The sequence below is a fragment of the Periplaneta americana genome, chromosome 6, assembly GCF_040183065.1.
Source record: "Periplaneta americana isolate PAMFEO1 chromosome 6, P.americana_PAMFEO1_priV1, whole genome shotgun sequence".
Lineage (NCBI taxonomy): Eukaryota > Metazoa > Arthropoda > Insecta > Blattodea > Blattidae > Periplaneta > Periplaneta americana.
In genome coordinates, this window is record NC_091122.1 from 98,725,540 (window position 1) to 98,741,362 (window position 15,823).

At 35.9% G+C, this 15,823-nt stretch overlaps 1 protein-coding gene and 1 long non-coding RNA gene across 3 annotated transcripts in view; one reads left to right on the forward strand and one right to left on the reverse strand.

Annotated features, from left to right (window-relative positions):
• The window catches only part of LOC138701540 (lysosomal alpha-mannosidase-like), a 123,784-nt gene extending 119,030 nt beyond the window's left edge, over positions 1 to 4,754 (forward strand). For both annotated transcript variants that reach the window (XM_069828539.1, XM_069828538.1), the window contains exons 15-16: positions 1,235 to 1,384; positions 4,087 to 4,754. In XM_069828539.1, the coding sequence (XP_069684640.1) occupies positions 1,235 to 1,384; positions 4,087 to 4,326 (390 nt within the window). In that variant the 3' untranslated portion in view covers positions 4,327 to 4,754. The remainder of the gene's footprint in view (positions 1 to 1,234; positions 1,385 to 4,086) is intronic.
• Positions 1 to 15,438, reverse strand: part of LOC138701541 (uncharacterized) — a 90,824-nt gene extending 75,386 nt beyond the window's left edge. Inside the window, exons 1-2 of the long non-coding RNA XR_011332615.1 lie at positions 15,104 to 15,438; positions 7,076 to 7,159 (exon numbers count right to left, since the gene is read on the reverse strand). This is a non-coding gene — a long non-coding RNA (uncharacterized lncRNA). The remainder of the gene's footprint in view (positions 1 to 7,075; positions 7,160 to 15,103) is intronic.
• Between the last annotated feature and the right edge of the window lie 385 nt (positions 15,439 to 15,823).

The following is a 15,823-nucleotide window of genomic DNA, read 5'->3' on the forward strand; positions in this document are numbered from 1 at the left end:
TTTCAAATTATGAAGGCCATATGCTCTTTCATCCCCAGTGGCCTGGGGGTAAAACGTTCTCCTCTGAACCCAAGGATTTCGAGTGTAAACCCGACTAGGATTTATAGAATTTTCAGGATGCAAAAATCTGGAGTGCAAATCCTCTGGAAGGGATTTTTAACTGTGTCTCCTGTGTCGAAGTTTTCCGGCACGTTAAAGAACTCCAAGCCTAAATTAGAGCCTCTGGACCAAATTTCTCCTTTCTTGCGTCTTAGTAATACCTAGGGCTGCCAACTCTCCTGTATTTCCCGGGATCTCCCATATTTGCCCCTAATTTTTAACAGTCTTCCTGCTCCCATATTATTCTTCTCTTCGAGCATTTTTCTCCCTTATTTCTGTATAATGTAAAATTTTTTATTCTAAACATTTGATTTTGACGTGATTTGTTTAGATGATGATTTTTGTTGTTCAAGATGCATTAAAATATGCAGTATTCATAGAACGTAATGCTTGCCAAGAATGAGTTTTAAAATCAAACAGTATTAATGTTACAAATTTGGAAAAACTTGCGGGTTTTGTTCTAAGCATACCAAGTAGTAATGCTCATACAAAGAGGATATTTCATCTCATAAATAATAACTGGACAGATGTTCGAAACATGAGCACGACACATTTAATCAAATCAGAGCTGAAAACTGCAGTCAACTTCAACTATTACGCAAGACAAAATGTCTCAAAGTACTCTTAATTTAAGCCTAGCTGCCGAAGTGTAGAATAAAGATATTTTTTAGTAACTGTACCGAATAATTTGTCTATTTTAAATGTGAAATTTTGTCGATTCATTAATCTCCCATATTTTCTTCAAAAAAAGTTGGCAACCCTAGTAATACCTTAGCTGCATAATATTAGGTTGCGTTCGAGACAATGAGTTTACCACTTGCCCCTATCGGCAAATAAGTGTAACTAAATTCCTTGTAGGTACTGAAACCTCCCCCAGGGGGTACTTATGTTCTAATGTTGGAATGATGGATTAAATACACACGCATGCATGCATGTACGCAGACACAAACACATATACCCTGCATGTGCGGGCTAAGTATCAATATGCGTACTTATTATTGAGTTATAAAAACTAATTTGGTGTCTGTACTTAAATGATATTTATATCTTTATGTTATATTTAAATTTATATTCTGAAACCTTGTTTTTTAGAGTGTTAGATTTTAATATCACTGAATGTGAATGTTCCTTTCAGTACTCTGGTCTGAAAGAAGCTCTTCCTGAGAATGTCCAAATCCTAACACTAGAACCATGGAAGGCTCACACTTTCCTGCTCCGACTGGAACATATATATGAGAAGAATGAACATCCAGTACTGTCAAAGCCTGTCACTGTCAACGTCTCGGTAAGATAATGATAATATGGAACACTATTCCTTTTGTAATTTTAAAAATTATAGCCAAACACTGCAGAAAAATTCTGAAACATTTCCCTCAAAGACTGCGACTTCCTCCTTTCCAGACAAATCCTACTCGCCAGTTCATAATCCCGTTTGTTATACTAATGGTCAAGCTTCCAAGTTATCAAATCAAAAGATAAGAATTAAATATAAAGGACACCTTTTCAGCTAGAATGTAGATGTATGTTACATACATACATACATACATACATACATACATACATACGTGTTCTGCCCATGGGCAGGTCTTTCACTGCAAACCCAGCATTCTCCAATCTTTCCAATTTTCTGCCTTCCTCTTAGTCTCCACATGTGATCCACAAATCTTAATTTCGTCTTAGATTTATGTTATTAACTCTAATTCTTGCAGAATGAGAAATGCTGTATCAATTGTACGTTTCGTAATACTGTACATTGTCATTATACAGAAATTTAATTTTGTAATAGATATCAATTGAAGACATTCCCGAAAAAGGATGTAACTTCAATTAATGAAATAGGTATGTGACTTAAGTAGAAAAAGTAATTTTGAAGCATTCATTTATAACAATAAACGATTGCATCCAATAGCTGAATAAACTTATATCCTTCATTAGTCAAATGGCTCTGCTAGTAAATATAGGCCTAATGAAATATGCCCCTGAAATTTTCATTTCTCCTGATTGGTGGTTACATCCTTATTCCAGGGAAGTCTTCTATTAGTGCGATCTTTAAAGAATCAGAATCCATATTTTAAATCCAACAGTTGTAGTGCCAAAAGGTGAAGTTTGAAATTAAACTTGTGGTTGAAATTACGGGAACTGTTAATGAGCTCTTGTCGAAACCTCCCTTCTTACTGCTCATATGATTAGATTTATATAGCATATAGGCAAATATAAAAAATTGGCTGTTCATACTGACTATAAGGGTGTGAAATTTTATCTGGAATGTTGCAGTAAGAAAATAAGGGTGTAATTGGAGATAGTAGGTGGGTTGCCATGCAACATTAACATGACATGTGAGATGACCTTGTGTACTTAACACATTTTGCCGGAGCTTCAATTTCGCAGCCTTACAGTTAATATGAGCAGTTAGATTTTTGTATCTGTCTATCTTCTCTGGAGATCAAACTATGTGCGTAGTTTAAGGGGAAGTTTCGACATGACTTTCTTAACTGTTTTCTTGTCAGCAAAAACATGTAGTATTTGCTGATTCTTATATCTTGTGCTGACTGGATATTGTGATTTAAAGGCACAGTCACTTCAGTTAAGAATTATATTTTTTGTAACAATATCTGGTTTATTGGTATTAGTACGGTAGTCTTATCAATTTCGATCTCAAAATCCAAAAATGTTGTGTCTAAACATTGCCCAGTGGCAACATGCATTAAGGGGTGCGGGCATGCATAGCCACATGCCCTCCATAGAATTTCTTTTTGTTCGTTTATAATAGTCATAGTAATAGTAATAACAACAGTAATAATAATAATAATAATAATAATAATAATAATAATAATAATAATAAGAAGAAGAAGAAGAAGAAGAAGAAAAATAGATTTGTTTATCACAATTTTGTTTTGTGGCAGATTAAATTACTGATGATCGCTAGAAAGAGGTCACATAATGTTACATACTTACTTACAAATGGCTTTTGAGGAACCCGCAGGTTCATTGCCATTCTTACATAAGCCCTCCATCGGTCCCTATCCTGTGCAAGATTAATCCAGTCTCTATCATCATATCCCACCTCCGTCAAATCCATTTTAATATTATCCTTCCATCTGTGCTCGGCCTCCCAACTAACACACACTATGCATTTCTGGATTCGCCCATACATGCTACATGCCCTGCCCATCTCAAACGTCTGGATTTAATGTTCCTGATTATGTCAGGTGAAGAATACCATGCATGCAGTTTTGCGTTGTGTAACTTCCTCCATTCTCCTGTAACTTCATTTCTTTTAGCCCCAAATATTTTCCTATTCTCAAACATCCTTAATCTCTGTTCTTCTCTCAAAGTGAGAGTCCAAGTTTCACAACCATACAGAACAACCAGTAATATAACTGTTTTATAAATTCTAACTTTAAGATTTTTTGACAGTAGACTAGATGATAAAAGCTTCTCAACCGAATAATAACATGCATTTCCCATATTTATTCTGCGTTTAGTTTCCTCCCGAGTGTCATTTATATTTGTTACCGGTACTGTTGCTCCAAGATATTTAAATTTTTCCTCCTCTTTGAAAGATAAATCTCCAATTTTTATATTTCCATTTCGTACAATATTCTGGTCACGAGACATAATCATATACTTCGTCTTTTCGGGGTTTACTTCCGAACCTATCGCTTTACTTGCTTCAAGTAAAATTTCCGTGTTTTCCCTAATTGTTTGTGGATTTTCTCCTAATATATTCACGTCATCCGCATAGACAAGAAGCTGATGTAACCCATTCAATTCTAAACCCTTTGTGTTATCCTGAACTTTCCTAATGGCATATTCTAGAGCAAAGTTAAAAAGTAAAGGTGATAGTGTATCTCCTTGCTTTAGCCTGCAGTGAATTGGAAAAGCTTCAGATAGAAGCTGGCCTATACAGACTCTGCTGTAAGTTTCATTGAGACACATTTTAATTATAATGTTACATTAACTGTAAAAATGTATCCTTTGTTTCAGAATCTGTTTAAACCCTTCTCCATTGTATCAGCTCGTGAGACAACCCTGGGAGCAAACAAGTGGCTGTCAGAAACACAGAGACTTGAGTGGCAATCGGAATCCAATGAAGTTACATTTACACTTGAATCAGACTCAGAATCAGAAGATTTGTCTTTGGAAGAAGAAGCCCCTCTGATTGTGAGCTTGAATCCCATGCAAATCCGTACATTTGTCATTGATATTCAAGACACTATGCAGTAGAATGTTGTTATATATTCATGTTTTGTGTTTTATTATTTGGGCTGCTAGGGGTACCGTATACTATGTTTCAAAGATTCATTCCTGGTAAAAAGTCCGATTACTCAAACACTAGTAATGGGTTAGATCACTCAATTACGTGGGAAAAATATTATGCAAAAAATGCAGGGTTTTATGTGTGTATTTTTTACATAATCGCATTAAGAATGTAAGAAAGTTTTACAACTAATATGTTAACACAAACTTTTTATTGAAGATCCACATGATAAACTCATCCAGTAAGTGGGCTGTGACGTCATATTCAGTGCACTTCAGAACAAAAAAAGAAGGAATACTTAATAGTATACCACAGACGTGTTTTTTAGCTTTTTATATTCTGTAAGAAAATAACTGAAATTTATAAAGAAATAAACGAGAATTATTTTCATAAACATTCTCATTGTTTTAACCCATCTGAAATCACCATCTCCATTTATAGAAGTTACAAAACTTTCGGCAAGATTGTCTAGTACCTGCATCTCATTACGTAGAATCCAAGTATTCCATTTTCTCTTTCTATATAGAATTCTCTTTGCTACTCTACAGTGGGCCTAAATATCAGTTACATTTTATCTTTTTTTCACCTCCTCTATAATTACCCAATTGAAGAGGTGGATTCCAGACTGGTCTAAGTCCAAATGACAAGTTATGAGGAAAATGACAAAAACTGATAAAATAAATTTTAAATAATTTAAACATATGCAGACACTAAGTCAAGATTTAAAGTCTGTTAAATAAACTTACACAGTTATATATAGGCTTGGAAAGGGTAAGTTAAATTAAAACGTGAACAAAGCAAGTTAAAATTAAAAAAAAAAAGAAAAGGACTTAGGACACTTTGGAATCCACCTCTTCAATTCTCACTGCTCTCAATCCACTGCAGCTGATTGGCTTATTTTGCTTGCTAGTGACTTTCAGTTAAGTTTCTCCAAGATCCTTGTATCATGTATAGTTACTCTATAAAAATAAGAGCGTCTCTCAGAAACAAAATCTAAGAAAGGTTTGCCTGAATTACCACTACAAACGATAAATATATTTCATTCAACTTAACTGCGGGTTTTTAATTCGTTATTTAACTATGCTGTGTCAGTGGTGTGGTTATCTAGAACAATGACTAGTGATAGCGAGATGGTACTTCTAAGAGACGAAAATTCGTCATAGGATTACCTGACATTCGGCTTACATATGGGGAAAACCACGTAATCAGCCCAAACGAGATTCAATAGACGTCACGTGCCCTTTAATTAGAAATCTGTAGATAAATATTTTAACAAAAGTTCTAGAAATTGCGTGTGTCTTAGATTGAATTAATGAAATTCTGTCATTTGTAAATTGTGGTATCAAAATTGACAAAGAAATGTAATAGGGGTGCCAACTATACCATACACAGTTCTACCAAAGTAGGCCTATCGCAAAATTATGATCATTTCATAACTTCCAATATCATGCTTTGTTATACTGTATTTTTAGACCTGAAAACCAAAATATATTTGCTTCTATTTCTGTACTGATAGGCCTCTCTGTAACACGTTATATTTGAGAAGTTTCTTTTGAAGTTATGTAAGCAAAGTGAACTCGATAGGAAATAAGAAACCTGAATTCAATTTGCAACTAATGGCAAATATATTGCAAAAATGCAACTACTGGTATTTGTTGATATGGAATATTCAACTTATATATTTATATATTTGCTGTGCACGCATTATAAAAAGAAAAGGTCCACACCGTGGAGTAACGGTTAGCGTGTCTGGCCGTGAAACCAGGTAGCCCGGGTTCGATTCCCGGTTGAAGTTACCGGTTTTTTCCGGGGTTTTCCCTCAATCCTTTACGAGCAAATGCTGGGTAACTTTCGGTGCTGGACCCTGGACTCATTTCACCAGCATTATCACCTTCACCTCACAGTTTTTCTGTTTTACTTATAAAACTATAGGCACCTTTATGGTATATTATAGTTGCTTGGGAATGGCGATATCAAGGAATTTATTATGAAATAGTCTACTTCTTGTTCCTAGTGTACATAAGTACTCTACATAAATAGTTATTCTAAAGCATATATTGCTTCAAGTATGAATTACACTTAACAACTGTTTTTCGTACCATAATGACACAAAACACTGTTCGTCTGAACCTGAAGAGCAAGTTACTTAATACACTGATTTCTCTTAGACGTACAATCCAGATGTAATTTACAACTGATGAGAGTGCAGTAGAACTTGGAAATGGGACTATTATTATAATACTCGCTTACTTACAAGTTTAAAGAATATTACAATAATTGTTTCGGCCTAATTATCAAGATATGTAACAATTCTGCAAGCATTTGAGAAAGAGGATGCATGATGGCATATCATTATGTCATAGATTATTGGATCAGTAGATACTGTGCAAACAGCTATAACTGAGCAAACCTGAAATATAGTGAAATAACAGTTTTGCTTAATATGTTTTTACTGACCATGATTTGTAGCTTGCAGTGATGTGGAGAAAGGATCAAATAACAGTGATGGATTAACCGAAAACTGAAATGCATTCTCCAAGCAGATGTGTATGTGATTCTCGTCTGTGCTTTGGAAAATCTGAGATTAAATGAACATATTTTGCTCTGGTGGGCAGTCTATTTCAGGTACCTAAATTCATTTAGGCCAAAAGAACTTCATGCACTCCCATTGTACCAGAACCCTTTAACTGATCTCTTTGTAATGAATATACTCACAGGTGAATGCTGCTTCATGGGTTTTGCTGGTCTCCTGCATTTGCATTGTGTGTGAACCGACTCCACTCATTTTCTGTTCATTCCCTGTGGATAGAACACACAGTGGGCTAAATTAATATGCGCCTAAATATTATCAGATCATGTTAATTAGCTCTAGAGAAGTGTGAAGAAACAGTATAAAAATCTGTTCTTCAAAACTGTAACAAGCATGGGTCATTCCATGTCAGTTCAACCAATATTCTTTCAAAATGTCACCCACCATCTCAGATCATCTTCAAATAACTAAAATCTTTATTTTACTTGTTGCATCATTTCTCTATTATAGCACCATGAAAATATAAGAGAGGCATATGTCACAAACACAGTTTATAAGACACTCCTTAAACAAACATTGCTGTAGAAACTGAACAGTTGCACATAGAAACATGATTCTTCTGTTGAAATGTTTGTTGGTTATTGAAGTTTTGAAATTACTATTTATGTGAAGTTATAGTTTTTTATAGAGAGAAAAATGTAAATTTTTAATCACATAATTTTGTCAAAATTTAAGTAATTGCTGTTGTTTAGTCAACTATCCAAAGACAGATCTGAACCTCACAAGTGATACCAACAAGGCATCACTTATGAGGCAACTAGGCCAAGAGATAGGGTGGCCAGTTCCTTTCCCCCCTCCATTGTATACATTGCTGACTAGCTACGTATTACACTAATCAGATTTCAGATGTATTTCTTCCTCTGACACATATCATCAAGTGAGATGTACTGTCTCATAATAGATGTACATATCAGCCAGAATCTCAATCAGAGGTACCGGTAGTAATTGCTGTATCTTGAAAATATTTAATATTTCTACAGTAGTATCTAACACTATGAGCATTAAGCACAAGAAATATCATTTTGGAGAAATGAAAGATGGTTGTGTGGAAAAAACATAACTTACCATCAGTTCCTCAGTGCCCACTGGTATTTTTTCCATAATGTATAATGAAGTCTCAACCCTTCAGTCTATATGAATTTTAACTGTGCTATAAACTTACAGAATCTACTAGATAATCATAATAAAGTCAAAATATGGAGCAAAATAATTATTAAAAGCCACAATATATCTAATCTAACAAAAAATTAACCATTTACAAATTGGGCCCTACGTATCCATGTTTAGTACTATAATGTTTCATCACAATTTTCTTTAACTGTTTTTATCATTTGAAATTAACGAGTTCATTTGCTTCCTTGGTCAGTTGGTTCTTCCTGTTGCTGTATGTACACTGACTTCACATAGTATATGCTGAAAAGGAACTTAACAGTTGTGTTCCTTTCATCAGTATTTACTACTTCTGTACATCCTATGTACCAAAGTGAATCATTTACACAAACCATATAGCAGTTTACACATCATTTGTAATCTTGTCTTTTAAATCATATTGTGAGATGATGCTGTAATATTCATTGGCACTTAACCTTTATGCACCAATTTTATTTATTGACAAGGGCACAAACTGATGTAGACTGGGAGTAACAGGAATTATAATAGCTTGCTGGAATCGTTCATTCAGTTGAACAAGTAAGTTCACCAAGTCATGTTTTGGTACAAAAACAGCTTCAATTTCTTTAACTGTCTCATTACAGAAGTTATAGATAGCTAGGACAGAAGTTATTGGAGCATTAAGGAGCTTCTGCAAATTAGTTTTTACAGTAGGCACTTTTAAAGTTTCATCAATACCATGATTATTACCGGTAGCAAAAATTACCATTTCCCAGTTGTAGTTTTGTCTATGAAAATACAGTTATAATTCTTGTACTGTGCAGCACAAACTCAAATAATCTGTGGCGCTACAGCCCTTTAAGGGCCACAGATTGATCAGTCGGCTTTCGGCCTCATATCCACATGCCGAAACAGAGTTGAATGATCATCCAACCAGAATGAAAGTATCATGTAGTTAGCACGATGATCCCCCAAGCCATATTTTGCTACCTATCGTAGAATCCCAAGTGCATCACGATGCTGGGTGAGCACTGGTTTCATACACTGGCTGAAATTTCATGAGAACTTGAACCAGCATGCATTCCATAATGCGAGTCCTAGACAAGATCCCTTAGACTGTGATGCCACAGTTCGGGACCAGCAAAGTATTCAGTGGGGTTAGAGTTATCTGGGCTAATAGGCCGTGGTCTACTGGCGATGTTACTACCAGACGTTTCGTCTACAACTGCAGCAGACATCATCAGTGGCAAGTGATCTCTTCAACGTGCCAGGGACAACTGGTGCTACAATTAGTTGCGTGTCATCATTTATAGGGGGAACTGGGTGTGGCTTGCTGTTGGCAGTGCAGTCTGCGCCAGTGGTTTCAACATTTTGGTTGCGGACTGTGGTGTAGACCTGTTTCATGTTTGTGTTTCTAAGTGCAGGATACCACACCTTATTTAGTTTCAACCCCTCTTCCTTACAGTTGAAATTGTATCTTTGTTTATAGATTTCAATGGCCTCATGGTGTAGCCTGGCGTGAAAATGTGAGGTGCTGCTCGGTATATCAGTATCCTCAAACAGGACATTGAGGTAGCCTTCCTGGAACACATGTTCTGCTACTGCTGATTTGTCTATGTGACCTAACCAACAGTTTCTTCTGTGCTTTGTGATGCAGGTCTTGATGCTACATTGTGTAGTGCCGATGTACACTGAACCGCAAGAGCAAGAAATGCTATATACTCCAATAGCCGACAGTGGATCACATGTGTCCTTGGCTGACCGTAACAGATTGTGAGTCTGTTTGGTCGGAAAAAACACAGTTTCCACGTTATGGTGTTTGAGGATCTTGCTAATGCGATCTGTGAGGTTCCTGATTAGGGTAGGAAAGCCGTACCTCTCTTGGTGATTTGGCCTTGGCTTGTGCTGGTCGATGTCTTCTTTCTTGGATTTAAGGACCTCTTGATTTCCTGTAAAGAATAACCATTGGCCTCCAGTGTGGAAGTGAGATGGTCTATTTCTTTCTGGAGGTACTGTGGCTCAGAAATACGTTTGGCTCGATGAACAAGACTTTTCATCATGGCTCGCTTCTGTCCGGGATGATGATTGAAGTCTTTATGTAGATATCAGTTTGTGTGTGTAGACTCTTATGACCTAAGATGCCGTCCATATTTCTGCACACCAGTACATCTAGAAAAGGTAGTACTTATTCTTTTCTCTTCTGCAAATATTTAGATTGTGATTTTGAAATATATACATGTGGTATAATCTTTTCATTTTTATTAATTAGAAAGTCAGTGAGTTCTGAAATTTTCAAACTTTGGGTTACTAAATATGAACAATCAGTTGATACCCACTAACTAAATTCAACTAAATCATCAAGGTTATATTCTTCAAATTTAACGAATAGAAACTGCTTCAACACTGTTGCATTACGACACTTGTCACACAATCATAGTCTACACATTCTATTGTTCATGTCGCAAACAACCACTTTTATAGCTGTCTTCTAGTTCTATACTGGCCAATAGGAGCTGGGCATTTTGGTGTATTGTGCATACACACCTGAATGTGTTCCTGGTGATCCTACTAGCACATAGTGTTTTGGTCTTAATTAGAAAAATGTTGAAACACCAACTATTATGGATGGGTGTCTTGCTTTAAAATAAGGGTACAGTATAATAAAATTCTTGTAGATTGCAAAGTATAAGGCGTTTTTGTTCACGGACATTTTCTGGAATGCTAACATTCTCCTTCATACCTAACAATATTCTGGTAAACTCTGAATTATTAAAAGTCAGTTACTGTCCATTTTATTTACGAACTGCAGAGGGATAAATCATTCCTCATTATTTTCTCTAATCATACGAGTAAAAATCAGAATTGTATGGATAATACTTATTGAGTAAAACAGTGGAAACATTTAGGGAAAAATTATTTTTTCTGAAAAAAAAGTATATATTTGGGACTAATATGATATTAGAATTTTTTACTGTACTCTATCGCAGGAATGTGCTGTTAAAATCTGCATAGTTACATCACTTCCACTCTGTATAGTCTGTCACCTGAAATGTTTCACCAAGAAATTTTGAGCTTCTCGAAATGATATGGAAACAGATCACAATGTTCAGTTATACTGAACTGTACACAGTTGTAATTCCCTTGTGAGATGCCACATCATTAACTAGGTGGCACTGTGTTTGAAAATGAGATTTTACAGATGCTTTACGTGGCTTAATTTTTAGATTTTATTGAAATAATTTTTTTCCTCAAGAGTGTTTCATATCTTCAGAACATATTTCTTTTCCCTAACAAAGGCTGGTACAAAACCTAACTGTAAAATAAAATCAACAATCTTGAAGATACAGCAAATTGTTTTTATAACACTATACATTTGTTAATTTTTCTTGCAAATTAGTTACTTCAGTAAATAAATTTCTATAACTACATTATACTGACTTTTAAAAAACCACACAGTGAATACCTGCAGTGTATACTGAACAAAATAAAGCGAGAATCAAGGCCCTAGCTTTCATGTTTCACTTTTTATATCTACTTTTGTTGCATTCTGCACTCATCCATATCACAATTACTGAGTAAGAACACATGAACTTTAACAGGCTGTAATTCATAAATGCGACAATCAAATAGTCTAAAATGTTGCCAGATTTCTATACTAATACACATAAAACTCATGACCAAATATCATAACAATCGCTGTTAGTGGGTGACATGCCCTGGTTGAACCAACGCGGAATGGTCCACATGTCATATTTAGCCAGGAAAGAATGAATTTTCATCAATAATTTTGTTATATGCAGATAAGAAAATATGTTGTTGCTGTTTAGTCAACTGTCCGAAGACAGGTTGGAACCTCACAAGTGATACCAACAAAGCACCACTTATGAGGCAACTAAGCAGGAGATGAGGTAGAGTAGCGGTTCCAAAACTTTTTCAGCCACGGAGCCCTTTCTGAAGCAAAAGTTTTTCGTGGAGCCCCAAGAAATGTTTAGTGTTTAGTTCTATATGTCTATGTTCTATGAAGCATATTACAGACGATACGTATACGGAAGTGTAAATAATAAGGTATTAAGGTATATGTGTATATATATATATAAATAAATGTAACAATAGTAGAAAAGAACCAGATACAATACTTATTTAAATCTACAAAATGATATAACAACTAGTTAAGATATTTAAAAAATGTTACATGTAGACCTACACCCGAAGATAATGTGAAGAATGTGCGTGTTTCTTGCGGCAGAGTTTATCAATGCCCGGTGTCACAAAAGTCAGTTGAAGAAGCATATCGTCTTCTGCGTCCAAACGAGCTCGATATTTTATTTTTGTAGCCATATACCTCGAAAAGGTAGTTTTACAGAGTACGTACTACCAAAAGGCAGTAAGGGCAATTTAGCTTTTGAACTTAATATCGAAAGATCTTCCTCTAACTGAGCCCAAAATTCGGGAAGTGGTTTGCTTTTAAATGATTCCTGACAGTGGGTGTTCGAAACCATGTCTATAAGGACAGCAGTGAGGGCTGCTGGTTTTGACTTCACTGAGGATGGATCTACAGTCCACTCATATTTCTTTTGAATAGATTTCTGAGTATCCCTTGGAAAGTATGAATTCATATTTTGAAGCAAATTGTCAAGATGTTTTTTTATTGTCGCTATGAATGAGTAATTTATTGTTCTGTTATTTTCTTCTATAAAGTTTGAAGTCAATGAGAAACATGTCAGATTCTTATTCTCGACGCTTTTGATGTAGATCACTATCTTTTTCTTCAGCGCGGCAATTTTGTCATCAGCATCGAATATAGTCTTCTGTTTCCCTTGTTTGGATGTGCTGAATTCGTTCATTTTTTTTTAAATGTCTTCTAAGTAACATATTTTGCACAACCATTCTTGATCATTCAAATAATCTGCTGGCAAACTGTTTTGGTCATTCAAAAGTGAAGAAACTTCCATTCGAAATTCAAGTAAATGGGATAATGCTTTACCACGTGTGTAATAACACACAGAATTTTGAGTAGCCTACATTGCAGAGGTCGTGGCTTAACAAACTTGATGATTTTGACGGCATTATCTAGTACCTCCTTCAATAATGCTGGCATTTTTTTGTTGCGAAAGCGTGTCGGTGTAGTACACAATGACTACTTGTGCAGTTTTTTTAAACTTTCTTGATCCTTGTAACAGCGCCAGCAACAGAACCTACCATGTCCGTTGCGCCATTTGTGCATACGTCAATGCAATTGTCCCATGGTATCGAGTTTTCAATGAAGAAGACATCAGGGAAAAAAATGTCATTGCCGCTTGTAGAGGATGGTTTGCAAAACAAAATATCTTCATGAAAAGAACCTGAAAATTCGTACTGCTCAAACAGTCATTAACACAACTAATCTAGCAACGTCCGTGGATTCGTCAAATTGTAGCGAAAATTAGTTCGACTGATAAGGGAAATTATGGTATTTTTAACATCTTTTGATAGATCCTGGATTCGATCATGCACAGTTTTATTTGATAAGAGCACACTCGAGATCAAGTTTGCAGTTTTTTCGTCCACCATGGACTTCACTATCTTAACTAATAGTGGTTTTATAAGAGTTTCAGCAAAGGTGAGCTTTACCAGCAAAAGCCAGGTCATGACTAACCAAGAACGATGCTTCCAGTGCTTTCTCATTATTTGTCTTTACACGAGATAAAAATGTTGTCTAAACTGCATGAAGTTTGTCATTTTCTCTTTTGAAGTAGTCTGCAGTTTTATTTGTGAAGTCAGGATGAGTTTCGAAATGCTGTCTAAGCTTGGCAGGAAACATTGAACTAACTTACTTATTTACTTACTGGCTTTTAAGGAACCTGGAGGTTCATTGCCGCCCTCACATAAGCCCGCCATTGGTCCCTATCCTGAGCAAGATTAATCCAGTCTCCACCATCGTATCCCACCTCCCTCAAATTCATTTTAATATTATCCTCCCATCTACGCCTCGGCCTCCCCAAAGGTCTTTTTGCCTCCAGTCTCCCAACTAACACTCTATATGCATTTCTGGATTCGCCCATACGTGCTACATGCCCTGCCCATCTCAAACGTCTGGATTTAATGTTCCTAATTATGTCAGGTGAAGAATACAATGCATGCAGTTCTGCATTGTGTAACTTTCTCCATTCTCCTGTAACTTCATCCCTTTTAGTCCCAAATATTTTCCTAAGCACCTTATTCTCAAACATCCTTAATCTATGTTCCTCTCTCAAAGTGAGAGTCCAAGTTTCACAACCATAAAGAAAAACCGGTAATATAACCTGGTCGACCACTTTGTTACATATCATACACTGTGGACGTTCATCAGAAAAACTCAGTGAATTCAGTTACAGCTATTATCTCCCCTTGACTGAGCACTGATAGTTCCAGTGACGAGTAGATCTATTATTGCTGCTTTCATCTAGCAGGAAGAACGAAAGTAAGGTACTGGGGAGTATTGAAGCCCAGCATGTTATAAGGCCCAATACCAAGTTTTGCCATTAGTTATACACTTTTGCAAAAAAGAGCAACAGCTCTTAGGACCTAAATTCTTCCTAGAAAGAAAGAGCTTTTGCTCTTTTTTGAAAAAGTGTATAACTAATGGCAAAACTAGGTAGTGTGCCTTAATACCCCCCAGTACTTTACTTTCTGAGAAAGTAGGTACTTTTCACTTGATGGAAGTAGTTTGTTTTTCCCGCTAGAGGCTAGATGGAAGCAGCAATTTTTGTCATCTTCATAACTGCCACGGACAGAACTCCTGAGAATCACTCACGGATCCCCGAGGGTTCTGCAAAGCACACTTTGGGAACCGCTGAAGTAGAGTAGTCAGTTCCTTCTCTCTCCCCCCCCCCCCCATTGCATACATCACCAATTAGGTACATATTACATTAATCAGACTTCAGATGCATACAAACAATTGTTCTTCCTCCGACACGTATCATCAAGTGAAATGTAGGCTACTGCTTGATAATAGATGTACATATCAGCCAGAACCTCAATCAGAAACAAAAATCAACCTTGGATAAATTCTGCTTTTCACTCACCTGTCACGAGTAACAGGAAATGGACGAGAACTGAAAAAGGAAAGAAAAACAAGGTAAGTGTAACTTTTCTGAAGAATTACCAAAGCAATTATTGGATACCACCCCCCCCCCCCTGGAATAAGGGTAATTGTTTCCTATGTGCTTAGACCCTTATTCGGAAGGGGGTATTCAATTATTACGTAGCAAACAAATCGAAGTCCTGTATTCTAATTATTTTTGTTCTCATTTTCCAAAGTACGTAGGTAAGTATTTCTCATTCAATTGCAAATAGACATCATGAAACACGTTCACAATTTTCACCACCTTTCACCTGTTAGTATCAAATTAACTTCGTTCATTAACCCTTCGTTACTCGCGTTAAATTCCGTAACGCCAGTACTCACCTGGATTACAATGGTAATCCACATTTGTTTTTGTTTACAGACAAGGTTTAAACATTGGAATTAGATTTAAATGTTAAGAAATATATTGTTTTCAGTTATTACAGTAATAAGAATAGATATGGTACGCATAACGGAACGTATTAAATATAAATATTAATAATGAAATTGATAGTACACAAATTGCATTCAAGTGACATGTTTGCATAATATTTCAACACTGGTCGTGTCTTTGAGTCATAATTTATTGTTGCATCATAGTTATGAGTTAGTTCACTATCATCATAATTATGTAGGTTATCTAGCATTGTTGCTCACTCGATGTTTGAAGGTCATCTGA